The sequence below is a fragment of the Lepidochelys kempii genome, chromosome 1, assembly GCF_965140265.1.
Source record: "Lepidochelys kempii isolate rLepKem1 chromosome 1, rLepKem1.hap2, whole genome shotgun sequence".
Lineage (NCBI taxonomy): Eukaryota > Metazoa > Chordata > Testudines > Cheloniidae > Lepidochelys > Lepidochelys kempii.
In genome coordinates, this window is record NC_133256.1 from 186683411 (window position 1) to 186697507 (window position 14097).

At 42.4% G+C, this 14097-nt stretch overlaps 1 protein-coding gene across 7 annotated transcripts in view; it reads right to left on the reverse strand.

The window, feature by feature from the left end:
• Window positions 1-14097, reverse strand: part of EPHA6 (EPH receptor A6) — an 872967-nt gene that overhangs the window by 102283 nt on the left and 756587 nt on the right. For all 7 annotated transcript variants that reach the window (XM_073305263.1, XM_073305254.1, XM_073305245.1 and 4 more), the window contains one exon: window positions 2781-2842. In XM_073305263.1, coding sequence (XP_073161364.1) covers window positions 2781-2842 — 62 coding nt within the window. The remainder of the gene's footprint in view (window positions 1-2780; window positions 2843-14097) is intronic.

Below are 14097 nucleotides of genomic sequence, written 5' to 3' on the forward strand. Positions count from 1 at the left end.
TGGGGCAAGAATTGCCTTACTATGTATTTTGTAGTGCCTAGTACTGTGGGGCCCCAATGGAGATAGGGGCATTTAGATTCTACTGAAATACAAGTAATAGCACTAAAGCTAACAATTCTCTGGTTTAAGAGCAGGGGCTGATAGTAAGATGTCTTCCATGAAGGTCTTTAAATTCTGGAGTTCACTTTCCACATTGGTCCATCAGAGCTCCCATATGATGACTTTCAGGAACTAAGATATCATTTTTTTTCAGGTTTTGGAGAAGGGCTGGGTTGAGGGATGTGGTGGTAACATGCAGGGTAACATTTTTGGAGGAGCACTTGCTATGGTGGGGGATATTCTTATATTTTGGATTTTTATCCTTTGGCTGCATGTAAGAACACCCAGAGCTGTAGAAAGAAACTCTTTTAAATATGAAGAAATATAGATGTTGTGAAGTTCTTCCAGATCTTGCCACATGAAAGGCTCTTTGTATTGTGCATAATGTGATAATACATTTTTGCATAATACAAAAGTGTATTATGATTTAGAGATAAACTCTCTCTCTACTTCTTTGTATCTTCACAAAAGCATTTCAAAGTTTAGACTTAAGAAATCGGCAGGAAGTAACTATTTTTAATGAAGCAAACTGATTTCTTTTTAAATTTGATACTGGCAGTCATTTGCTTTGGTAATTATTAACAGAAATTCCAATGAAATCTCCACAATGTTTTCGGATGCTGATTATTATTTAAAATCTTGTCAAAAGGCATTTTTAAATAGTAAACCAAATCTGCAGTGAGAAAGAAAGCTCAGAAAACAGCTGCAGAAAATAATGACTAGCACATTCCCAAACATTTTGCCTCAAAATATATTTGGTACAGTGTGAACACCATTGCTCTATAATTACCTCATAATTTTGATGATCTCAGCTTCTAACATAGTACTGTAAGTGCATATCAAGAATAGCTCATTAGATCCTACAGCTGTGCAGAGAAAGGTAATTGTGTGGAGGATTTCAGTATTTGAAATTGGCTTTCACCCTGATTCAGAACAAGACCCCAAAATTTCAAAGTTCTCCACAAAACAAAATGGAGCGCCAACTCAGAGAGACAATCTGCCTTGGAAGTCCAGGGGTCCCCAACTCAGAGGCAGTCTGACAGGTGACTCGCAATGAGCCAGTGAGGTGAACTGCTGGGAAACCAGGTGAAGGTGTGCCTGGCAGAGGTGTTTTGAAATCTGCCTGCGTTTCCGAAGGAACTTTGCCTGTGAAACAGATCGTCAACTTCTGATGAAAAATTGTTACATTTGAATTTTTCTGACCACTTCTAGTCGATACATCATAGTGTTATCCAATCTTGATGGAAGAGAGGGAGAGTGAATGTTTGGGACCAGGAGAGAGAAAATGGGAACTCCTGAGTTTCCTAGTGTAGTGAACAGAAATAGAGGGTAGATGAAAAAATAGAGGGGAATTATCAAAATGGAAGGCAAAAAATACATAAAAGCATCTTCAGTAATGCTTTTAAGGTAAAACTCTCTTCCCTCCAGATACCTCATCTTTTCCTGTATTGACTATTACCACTCTCCCCTTCCTTGCCTTCCTCTCAACCCTGCCCTGGTCCATTCAAAATACAGTTGCTAATATCACCACCTTTGCCTGTTATTCTGATTACATCACCCCATCTTTGAATCCCTCCGTTGTCTCCTTCTTCCCCACATCATCACGTTCAAGTTTCTCGCACTTGCTTTTGAAGCCACTGACTTTTCTTCCCCTCCCTGCTTCTCTGCTCCTATATCATACCAAGCCACCCCCAAGTGTTGTCAGGTTTGACCCTCTGCTTATACACTTTCCCACAAATACTTTCACACTTTCTTCCACCTCATCCCTTATACATGGAATGCCCATTCCACACTAGTCCACAAAGCCACTTAGCCTCTCCTCTTCCGAATCTCACTTCAAGGCCTACGTTTATCATGATGGCAACTAATAACGGTGAGATGGACGGTCAGTGTGGCTTACTGATATTTATACATGTAAGACAAATTTTAAATTATTCACATAGCTATCCTGAAATCGTAGGTTCCCTGCCGGTTTTGAGGGGTCTCTTAATGGAGGCTGTGCTTAAAGTAAGTGTATTTTCACGAACTGTGGAGAGTGCCAGAGCCCTCTACTGATGTTAGCAGAGGGCCCTGTATGACCTTGGGGGCAGCCTTTTCTTCCTTCCACCTCACTGATTAAAATCAAGTTCAAATGAAACAATTTCCCATGCTTTCTACATCCCTTCCTTAATAGTCACAGGGTGACCTTTAGGGGGAAAAGGGTAGTGTAGTGTAGAGACAGTGCACCAGTGAACTGTTTTCTAATTCAATTTGTTAAATGCAAGTAACCATAAATAATTACAAATCAGTTACCAACCCTGCTGTATACCTCCCCGAGCAAAAAATTATAACAAAGTATTTCTGAAAGTGATTGAGCAAAATGAACAGCTTCCATAAGGCAAGGCATTTGCGTTTCAATTTATCTTTTCCTTCATAATAGCACCATTTGAAATACATTTTGCTAAATATGGGAACTGCTCTTGTAGAAGAAATCAATTATATTCTTAAGTTTAAATCTTCTCTTTTCCAGTTATGCTCTAATGTATCACTGTACCTAAGAAATGTACCCTGGGGAAAATGCTTCTATTCTTCACTAAAAATCCATGAATAACATTATGTAAAAGTTAATTTATGATAAATGATTTAAAATCTTAACCTAGTATGGCTTCTTATTCAAATGTCATCAGAAAATGACACCTCACCCGCAGAAAGGAGTCAAGGGATCCATTCTCCATATATTCAACCACAATCATTACTGGTCTGCCTGCAAAGACAGCAAAGAAACACATTAGGATTATAGCTATATTAAGGGCTTGTTATATTTCCAGCTGTTACAAACAGATTATTTTAATTACTTAAATATGTAGCTCATTTTCAAAATCTTCCTCTACAGCACAAATGCATGTCATTGTTCTGTTATTCCTAAGCAACATTTTCAATCAATATTTTCTTTATTTGAGGCACTGAAGTAGCTGACTGCATACAGTTAATTTTGGCAGTGTTTTCTTTTCTTTAAAATAGTCAAACTAGAGTCCTCAATTCCAAACAGTTACCATTATTGTACCTGTCAGTGGGAGCAGTAGCATCTTTAACATGAAATGTGCAGTAATTACAGCTATATTCATAAAGAATACTTCTGAAAACACTCAAGGCAAGGCAAAAAAAAAAAAAAAGGGAAATTGATAAATCCTCTCCAAAAGAAACCAAACCCAGGACCAAAATCTGCTCTGCCAAAGAAAAAGCATGTAAGCCAAAAACTTCAATGATGCTATATACTATGAAAGCAAGGAAATCTCTCCTTTATGGTGTGTGTGTGTGTGTGTATATATATATGTGTGTTTTGTTTTACTGATCTGCTTTTGGTGGAGTTTCTAAACCTACATTTCCGTGAAACATGGCCAGTATATTTTTATCCATAGATATGCTGATGTAGTGTGGTCCTAGGCCACCAAAGCACTGAATTCAGTGCTTAATTTTTTCAAATCAATGGAACTATTCATGTGTTTAAGTAAACCATGTGCTTAAATGCTTTACTGGATTGGGGGCTATTGGGGTCTCTTATGTATTTCGTTCTGATTGACTACTGCAGATTTCCTAGTTGGTTCTGTATTATGTTCAGAAAAGAACCAGCTCAGAAATAGATTAACATATGGTTTTTACCAACATGTCCAACTTGCCCAGTTTTACATTTTATCTGTTGTATGTACCTAAAAGGCATCTTGCTGCTGGTATCCAGGCATGAGCTGTCACTCCAGAACTGCCTAGCAGGAACAGCCCAATTTACCTGCTAATCGGAGCCTACAGTGAGATGTTTCAGAATGGTTAGTACTACACAGAGTCAACTAATAAATACAAGACTAAAGTAATGATATGCAAGATTGTTGTTCTATCCACTTTTTCCTCCTGCCCAATCTCTTTGTGGCAATGCCTGTATCTGGAAGGGTCTATGTAAAACAGAACTTTTAACAACAGGTGCCATCATGACTTATCCCACTTCTCTCTAAACAGTCCCAATAATTTCAATTCCTTTGCAAGACCTTATGTAGAAGTCTTTCCCAGCCTATCTTTTTGTTTGTAGTTGGCTGTCCCTGGACTCATTCCTATTTCTGCTATACATTTTTTTCAGATGTGGTAATGAGACAGTAACATAGTAATCAGGGTAAGTGTGTACCAGTGATTTGCATAATGACATGATAATATTTCCACTCCTATTTTCTATCCCACTCTTTATACATACTAACTTTTTGCATATTTTTTGACTGACTGTGGACATTGTGGACAGTTCAATAAAATACATAGGCTCACTGACACTCAGGTCTTTCTCCTGAGTTGTTACAGTTAATTTAGAAATGAGAAAGGTATAGAAGTAGTTTGAGCTATTCTTTCAAATGTGCATTTACCTGCCTTTGTCAACAATGAGTTTCATCTGCCCTTGTGCTGCCCATTGACATAGCTTTGTCAAGTTTTTCTGAAGTTCCTCACAGTATTCTCTAGTCTTGACAAAGAAAAGTTTATCTGCAAATCTTTCTAGCTGTTTGTTCTCCTTCTTAGATCATCAGTAAATATAACAGTTCTGTTACTAATGCAAATCCCACTGTTATTCTTCTGCTGTGTTGAAAATTGATTTTTTATTTCTTTTTGTTTTCTGACAAAAATCCCCTGTCATCACAGCATCTCTCTCTCCGTTGTAACCCCATCTCTTGGAAAGGCCTCTTTGGTGTGTGAGGAATTATCAGACCCTCTTTTGTCCACTGAGTGGTGGGTCCCATGCAGGACTGGCCTTACCATGAGGTGAACTGAGGCAACCGCTTCAGGTGCCAGACTGTGGGTGGGGGGGGGCACCACTAGGATTCAGAGTGTAGAAAATTGTGTCTGCTGCTGGTGCATATGTATTCTCTCTGCTCTAGATGCACAGAGATGGTGGAGTGCTGTGCTGGAGGAAGTAGGGCACAAGAGACATAACAGGTAGGCAGGAGAAAAGGAGGGAATAACAGAAAGCAGCAGGAGCTGCAGGGAGAGAGAGGAGGAGGAGCCTCTTATGTACCTCTCTAGCACCCCCAGGAGCCTGGACTGAGTAACACCAGCTTCTCAGGGAGCTTCCTGTTTCCTGCTGCTTCCCTGAACCCACTTGAGGAGAACAGGCAGTCAACTGAAGTGATAGGAGCCAGTTAGGCCCTTAAGACATTGCTATCTTCCCTCACTCAGGCCCTACTACCAGCCTGTTTATTTGTCCCCTTCAACTGAGTGTTGAGAGCCAGTATAGTGGCACACAACAGCAGTCATGAGTGAAAGAAGAAAACGCCCCTCTGGGGCAGCATTCAGAAAAAGAAAGCAAGCAAAGGAAGCTTTTGTGTGGTGGAGGTGCAAGAAACAGCTGCTGCTGAGTTTAGTTCCTTAAGTCTAGAGGATCCTGGACTGTGGAGCCACTTGAGCAGTAACTTGAGGGACTTCCTTGTACTGCATGAGCCACAGCAAGTGAAAAACTTCATGTTCCCCAAAGACAATGAAAATAGGAGTTTCCATCCAACACATTACTAGCGTGAAATCCCCACTGGTGACAAAGAGGAGAGGCCATGACTTATGTACTCAAAAACCCAAAATGCTGCATACTGTTTTTGTTGCAAGCTCTTCCAGTCGAATGTTCCAGCCACATTGGGTTCTACAGGAACAAAGGACTGGAAAAATCTGGCTAGAAATCTGGCATGCCATGAGAAGGCAGCAAATCACCAGAGAGCATGAGATGAGACAAAGGTTAAAGGCCACCATAGATAATCAGCATCAAGAGAAGATTGCATCAGAGACTCTTTACTGGCAAAATGTTTCTAAAAAGGCTCATTGCCATTGTAAGAATGCTTGCTACCCAAAAACTAGCACTGCTTGGCACTTCAGATCAGCTGTATGTGCCAAACAATGGAAACTTCCTTAAAATTGTGGAGCTGATGGCTGAGTTTGATGCTGTACTTTAGGAGCATCTAAGAAGAGTCACCACCCAGGAAATGTACACATACCGCTACCCTGGAAAAACAATTCAAAATGAGATCATACAGTTACTGGCAACAAAAGTCAAACAGAAGATTGTGGCAGATCAGAAGTCAGCAAGATATTACTCTGTTCTTCTGGACTGCACACCTGACATCAGCCATATGGAACAAATTACTTTAATTGTATGTTTTGTAACAACAACAGAACCTAGTGAAAATGTCCCTTCAATGGTGACTATCAGAGAGCATTTTCTAGAATTTATTGACATTGATGATACTACAGGAGCTGGTATGACAAATGTGCTTCTTAAAAAGCTGAAAGATACGGGAATTGCGATAGCTGACATGAGAGGTCAGGGCTACGATAATGGTGTCAACATGAGCGGAAAGAACAAAGGAGTGCAGACATGAATCTGAGAGTTAAGTGACACTGAAATCACTGAGTGCTACACGATGGGAAAGCCGAGTGGAGGCGATAAAGCCTCTCAAACACCAAATTGGGAAGATAGATGATGACATAGGTGCCATTATGGAGGATAATGCTATGACAGGAACTGTTCATGGGAGAACAATGGCAGAGGGAAATGGAATCACCAGAAACATACATAACTTCAAATTTCTGTGTGGCTTAGTGTTGTGGCATGACATACTGTTTGAAATAAATGTAAGGAAGAGACTCCAAGGTGTTGACCTAGATATATCTGGAGCAATGGAAGAACTGGACAAAGCAAAGTGATACTTACAGTCTTACCGGTCAGATGAGGGATTTCAAAATGTTCTGAAGAGTGCACAGAAGTTGGCAGAGGAACTTCACACTGAAGCTATTTTCCCACCCATCCAAGAATACAAGAGTCACCGAAGAAGAAGACATTTTGATTATGAGGCATGGGATAATCTCATAAGAGACCCCAAACAACAATTCAAAGTTGAATTCTTTAACCAGGTGCTAGATTGTGCAATAAAGTCAGTTGAAGAAGCTCAAGGAACACAGCAGTATATTTGGGATGTTGTATGATATTCCAAAACTCCTCACTGTACCTGAAGAAGACCTACACCAGCACTAGAGACAGTGTTGACACATGAGACATGTGCGATATTGATGCGAGTGATTTAGGGGAACTAAAAGCCTTTTCAAGATACATTTCAGCAGGATCAACTCCAAAGGCCGTTCTGGAATATATGTGCACAAATAAGATGACCACCCTCTTTCCAAATGCTTTTGTTGCTCTGTGCATACTTCTAACACTTGCTGTAACAGTTGCCAGTGGAGAATGCAGTTTCTCCAAGCTGAAGTTAATAAAAACACATCTATGCTCCACAATGACACAGGAGAGGCTGGTCGGCCTTGCAGCCATCTCAATAGAGCATGAGCTGGCACAGACTGTCAACCTTCAGCAGGAAGCAGTTCAAAACTTTGCAACCAAGAAGGCACGGAAAGCACCACTTTGATTATTCAAACAGATAAAAATGCCAGTGTTTACTATGCAGACAAGAAAAGTTACATTTGTTGTTTAGGCATTTGAAAGTTAAGTGTTACTTAAAATTTTTGAACAAGGCATTTTAAGTTGTTAGTTCTCCTTTATTGGGGTAGGTAGCAGAGCAGTACCATGAGAGGAGCAGAACAGGAAGAAGGCGGAATTGAGACCTTTCAAAGTTTTGGCCCAAGCGTGGGGACATGGGGGCATCATTTGAGCTCCCCGCCTCAGGTGCCAAAATGTTGTGGGCCAGCCCTGGTCCCATCTATGAGTTTATCCAACTCAATTTGTTTCTGATCTTATACATCCACTGATTATTACTGTGGGTTTTACTCTGACTGGGTGCTATGACATAAGTTTTATTTTGAAATTAGAAACTAGTGAGGGTTATTAATTTATTATTATTATTTAAATATTTTCTTCACCTCATGCCAGTAATGACAACTAACTGAGCAGCCTACTATTCTTAGTGCCAAACTCCTAAGCAGCCCAAACTCACTTGGTATGAATTTGACTCATATAAAAACTAGTTCTACCTCTCCCTCCCAGGCAGGGAGAAACCAGAAATAACTTCCACAATGTAGACAAAGGCAACTTGCAATAAATTTAAGGGTAGAACAGGCCTACAGATGCTTATTGCTGCATTTGGTTTGACATGAGTTATCTAGCAACTTTTCTTGTTTAGTATAACTACCAAAAAAATAAGTGTGTGGAAAATTCTCCATTTGAAGGGAATGATGATGTGGCATATCCAGCTATGAAACGGAGACCTCTAGTTTACTATGAGCTCTTCCTTTGTACTATTCAGCAGCCATTTTGTAGAGTTCTATTCTTTCCAGGTTTTATTCCACTCTCATCTCCATAATATCTGAAAGCCTTCCAGAAGTATATGAAGCAATGTGACTAACATCTGCCCCATGTGATTTTTCCCCTTTCCTCTCCTAGGGTAAAATTGTGAGTATTATTTTTTAATTATTTGATGTCTTCTGGTGGTTGCAGTCTGTGACAGCAGCCCGACCTGGTGGTTATAGGATACGGAAACCCAGGCCCTCCCACTCCACCAGGTTCTGATCCGGGATCCTTCTTGAGTAAGGCAGGAGTCCGCTACCTGTGCTCTGGCTAACTCTCTCCACTGGTCCTCTTCTTACCTCTCTGCCCCTCCCCTTGGGGCCCATTGTGGCTGGCAATTGTCCCTGATCCATGGGTCTCAACAAGGTAGAGTGTCTCAGATTCATGCAGCAGACCTCCCCCTGGGAATACCTTCCTGGTGTAGTCTCTCTGCAGCAGCAAGTGCAGGACTGCCTCTCTCCGCCCACCCCCTGCTGTGCTGAGGAGGCTCTCTTTTAAGTCCTTCTTTCAACTGGAGCATGCCCAGAGAGCCTGTCAGGGTGGGTCTTCCTGGGCCTAGAGTTGCTCCTGCATTCTTAACTCTGCAGTGTGGGGTTTAGCCACCCCATCACAGTACTATGGAAGGCAAGGTCCAAGAAATGCGCCAAGTTCTTGAAACAAAAGTGAGCATATTTTAGATGGTTTTAAGATCCTCTGACAGTTTGTTTCACAGCCATGGACTGGCCCCTTTGAAAGCTCGGTCTCCTGCACAAATGGGCTTTACCCATGGAGTGCTCCCTAGTTTCCGAGGAGCAGAGTTGTCTATCATAGTCCTCATCCCAGAGTTTCAGATGATATCTTTGGTGAACAGGCTATTGAGCTCTTTGAAGATAAGGACAGAAACCTTGAATAGGACTTGATATTGTGTGGGAAGCCAAATGAAGGAATATGTTGCTGAGGCCAGGTCACTGTCTGCCAGGATTAGATGTCATCTTTTTGCCACTTGGAGATGTAGATAGTGTTTCTTGTGGACACAGCTAGGTGAGAGTTTTATGGCTCTCAGGAATCCCAGGAGCTATCTTAAACTGTGGACTGAAATGACCAGTTGTGGGAGTGTACTTTCAACCAAACCAGACCACACAGTGGCTGCAAACTCCTCATTTTGACAATCCGCATCACTTGCATTGTGCTTGGGTTTAGCTGATAGATGAACAGTTGGTTGATGTTGATCTCCACCAAGCACTGGGCCAAGAGTGATGTCAAATGTGGCAAAGACAAGGTAGAGCTGTGTGTCATCTGCATACTGCAACACTTGCGTCTATGTTGTCTTACCAGTTACCTTAGTGGTTGCACGTTGATGTTGAATAGCATCAGAGAGAGAATAGATCATTGTGGGACTCCAGAAGTGAGAGTTCTAGATGTGGAGGTGCAGTTTCCCATCACTATTCTATGGCTGAATCCTAAGGAGGACTCAAACCATTTCAGCACATTACCCATCTGAAGAAGGTTACAGAGTTGCTGGGGAAGTAGTATCTCATGAGGTCTAGGAGAATTAGAAGGACAAGTGCCTTCTATCAATCAATAGTGGAAAATCACCCAACATAGCCACTAATATGGTTTTCCATCCTGGTTTGAATCCAAATTTTGCTGGGTCTAGGATGTTGGCTTCAGTTACATGAACTTGTACGCAGCCTTTGACTCGCTTCTGTATGAGCTTGCTCAGGAACAGAACGTTGACACTGGATGGTAATTAGCTAGATGTGATGCATAAAATGCAGGTTTCTTCACTGTTGATTGTACTATTGCATGTTTGAAGGAGGAAGGAAAGATTCCTTCCCTAAATGAAGCATTAACTATTTGGGTAGTTTTTGGCCTGTAACATGGCACACCTTCATTGTGCTCTTTGCTGGAGGCATTGTGAGGGATCACAGCCCTGAACCCAGGTTCAGGGATCCCTAGGCAGCATTCAGGCCATGGCTGCCACCCAGCAGCTCACCTGGGTAAGTAGGAAGGGTCTAGGGAAGGGCTCACTCACAGAGGGTCCCATACCCAAAGCACCCACTTGGGGGAAAAATCTCTCCCCGTCATGGAATTGGTGAAGGAGTACTATATAAACCAGGAATAACAACAGAAAGTTGTCTGATTTAGATGATATGCTATGTGAAAATTAAAAAAATAACTTTTAAAAACTCATATGTAGTTAGTTCCCTTTGTGCCATACACCTGAGGAGGCTCAAGAACATGTTATTTTACATGTAATTAGCATGGATATGTGTAAAAAACCACCTGTTTCAAATGGTAGCGCAGGAAGGACATGATTTGCTAAAAGCACCCATATATGCACCTGTGGCATCACACCGACAGAAGAGACGCGCATCTGAAGATCTGCACCTTGTGAACTGTGGGAAAATTCTAGTGGAGCACAAGTTAAGCCACTGAGGCTACTGGTAGCTCCTCACAAACTCAAATTTGTACTCCTGCCGCCATGCTTGTAGTAAGAGTCTGTCTACACCAGATGCTTTATTTTTGTTTGACTGCCATTGTCCAATGAAATGGAAAGGAGAGGCCTCCAAATTAGCCACCTATAACCTCCAGCAGAATAAGGCCTCTGTGAAAAGTGTTTAGAGTCTTAACTAGAGGTGTTGTAAAGTTTACAAAAGGGGCCATAACGGGAAACTCCCTATTCCAAACCCATTTGAAATTTCTTCTAGGGTTGGTATCAGAGCCTAATCAGTCCATATACCTTTGATTTCAGGGTCATATCCAAAATCAGAGTGGGGGGGGGGCTAGTTTATTGATCTTATGCAGATGTAATCAAATATCAGATTCTAATGGCCCCATTATAATCAGAAATAGTCCTTATGGAAGTCAGTAACAGCCTTTCCACAGAGTTTCCAGTTTACACTGAAGTTATTTAAAAAAACCTAACTTCTATTAGTATTGATAGTTGTACTTGTACAGCACTTTTCATACAATGAACTCAAAGCACGTTACAGACGATCTATGAAGTCTCAAGTCTCTCTGTGAGGCAGGGATTATTGCAGTTTTACGGAAATGGAAACTCAAGTATAGAGTGGTTAAATTACTTCTTCCACTCACACAGTGTCAGTAACAGAGCTAGTGACCGAATCCTCAACATCTGACTCCAGTTCTGTGCACTAATTATTAAACCAGGAGTTCTCAGCCTGAAACTCACCACTTCCAGGGGGGCTGTGGTCAGCTATCAGGTGATTAGAACCACCCTGCCCTTTCTAGAAAGCTAAACAGAACAGGGTTCCTGGCTAGACAGAGAGAAGTCTTCGGTACAGGAAAAGGCTGAGAACCCATATCGTAGACATTTCTCTCTCTTTAGGTATGAGACAGCATACATTACTATTTATATTACAGTAGCACTTTGAGGCCCCATTGTGCTGAATGATGTACACACATAGGAAGACACTGCTCCTCCCTCAAAGACTTTACAGTCCAAACAAAGCAACTATTACTTATTTAGCTCATAAAGGTACACAGTATCTATTCTTTGTCTCTTTAAATTAGAAGGTCTTCAGGTAGGGACTGTACCCTCTTCTAGTTGTACAGCACCTGGCACAATAGGGCTCTGATGCTGAATGGTCTTTGGGTGCTGCCCTCATATATATATAATATATATATTTAAAATGACAATTGAAATGGCAGATGCTCAACTTTTTTTTATTCTGTTGCCTACAAGGCCCGATACTCCAGGAAGATCACAAGTAACTCCAGACCTGTCATTCGTGGTCGTCCTCTCTTTCCCTGATATTGTATCTCACTTTTTCCTCTTTTCAATGTGTGTGTATCACTTTGAGTCTAATTGCAAGCGTGAATCGATAGTATTAAAGCTGCTTTAGTGATTGGTTCATGTGGGCCTCGTAATGATCCGGTCTGCTCTTCTCATTCAATATGTCACTTAAGTGACAGACCTGGTCACAATATTTAATTGCACAAGGAAGCTGGATTCCTTAGGCTGCTCCTCAAAACTGAATCCTCAACTGGCAATACTACCTGCTGCCTCCATTTGACTGTTACTTTACAGGACTTTCAATGCAGATCAGAGCAGCACAAGCGGCTAAAACATCCTTGATTGATGCCTTGCCACCTCAGGGCATACATTACATTTTTTTGTATTTTGCATTAATTAATTCATTCAGGATTTCATTTTTTGTAAAAGCAAGAAAGAAGAAATATCTGCTATACATGGTAGTGTAACTTTAAATACCAGATGCATTTACAATTCATATTTATTTTTAATTTCCCTTCTAATTTTCTCCATAACATAGGATTTTGATAGTATGTAATTTAATTGAATGATAGAGTGATGAATAAGGATGAGACTATAAAGTATCAAATCAATGACAAAATATTCAGTTTGTTGTCTCCTGTTGTCATTTTAAATAATGCAGCAAAGCCCACTTTAATGAATTTTTTATGTAAGATTAAATCCACCAAAAACAAATATATTTAGTATATGTTAATCTCTACAGTCTTTATTTATAAGGAAATCTTTAATATCTGCCATGGGAATAAAACTGTTAAAGTAAACACAGGATATTTATTAGTACAGTATATAAAGAGAGAGAGAGAGGGTTGTAAGACCTGGTTTCTGTAATTTATGTGAAAATATCTTCAGGTCATCTCGACAAGTCACAGTTCATACTTTTATCTGGTATCCTCCCATTTAAGGGCCATATTCTGGTTTGTATTACAGCCATATGTCTCCCACTGAAGCTAGAAAGTGGCCCTAATTTAGTAAATGCACAGTCCTGCTTCTAATTAGGATTAGCTCTTTTAGAATTTAAAAATGCTCATCATAAACTCCCCACTTTCCTCATGTAAATGTTCAGGGCTCAAAACCCCAAGTCTAGTTACACTTGTGCTGTTTCTTATACACCAGGGGTCTCAAACTCGTGGCCCGCCGGGTTATTTTCTGCGGCCCACCAACTCCCCGCGGCACCCCTGTCCCCCCAGCATTTAACTAGAGCGACTCCAGCCCAGCACGCACCGGGGGCAGGGCAGGCTCCCTCCCTGCCGAGCCCCCGTGCCGCTCTGGGAAGCGGCCGGGACCTGAGTGGGGGTGTCTGTGTGTTGCCCTGGCCGCTCCTCCAGGTACAACCCCCGAAGCTCCCATTGGCCACGATTCCCCGTTCCCAGGCAGGCCTGCCCTGCCCCCGGTGTGCGTTGGGCCGGAGCCGCCCCCTGAACTGTTTCTGCAGCCGAACCCCCTGCCCTGAGCCCCCTGCTGCACCCCACACCCTGACCCCCTGCCCTAAGCCCTCTGCCGCACCCCTCCTGCACCCCAACCCCCTGCCCTGAGCCTCCTGCTGCATCCTGCAACCCGACCCCCTGCCCTGAACCCCCTGCTGCACCCCACACCCCTTCTGCACCCCAACCCCCTGCCCTGAGCCGCCTGCCACACCCTGCACCCTGACCCCCTGACGCACCCTGCACCCCTCCGGCATCCCAACCCCCTGCTGCACCCTGCACCCCTCCTGCACCCCCTGGGGGCAGGGAGGGGGCAGAGTTGCGGTGGGGATTTCAGGGAAGGGGTTGGAATGGAGGTGGGAAGAGGCGGGGCAGGGGCAGGGCCTCACAGAAGGGGTGGAGTGGGGGCGGGGCAGGGGCAGCGGTGTGAGGGGTGGTCAGTGGTGCGGCCCTCGGGCCAATGTACTATTTCTCATGTGGTCCTCGTGATCATTTGTGTTTGAGACCCCTGTTAT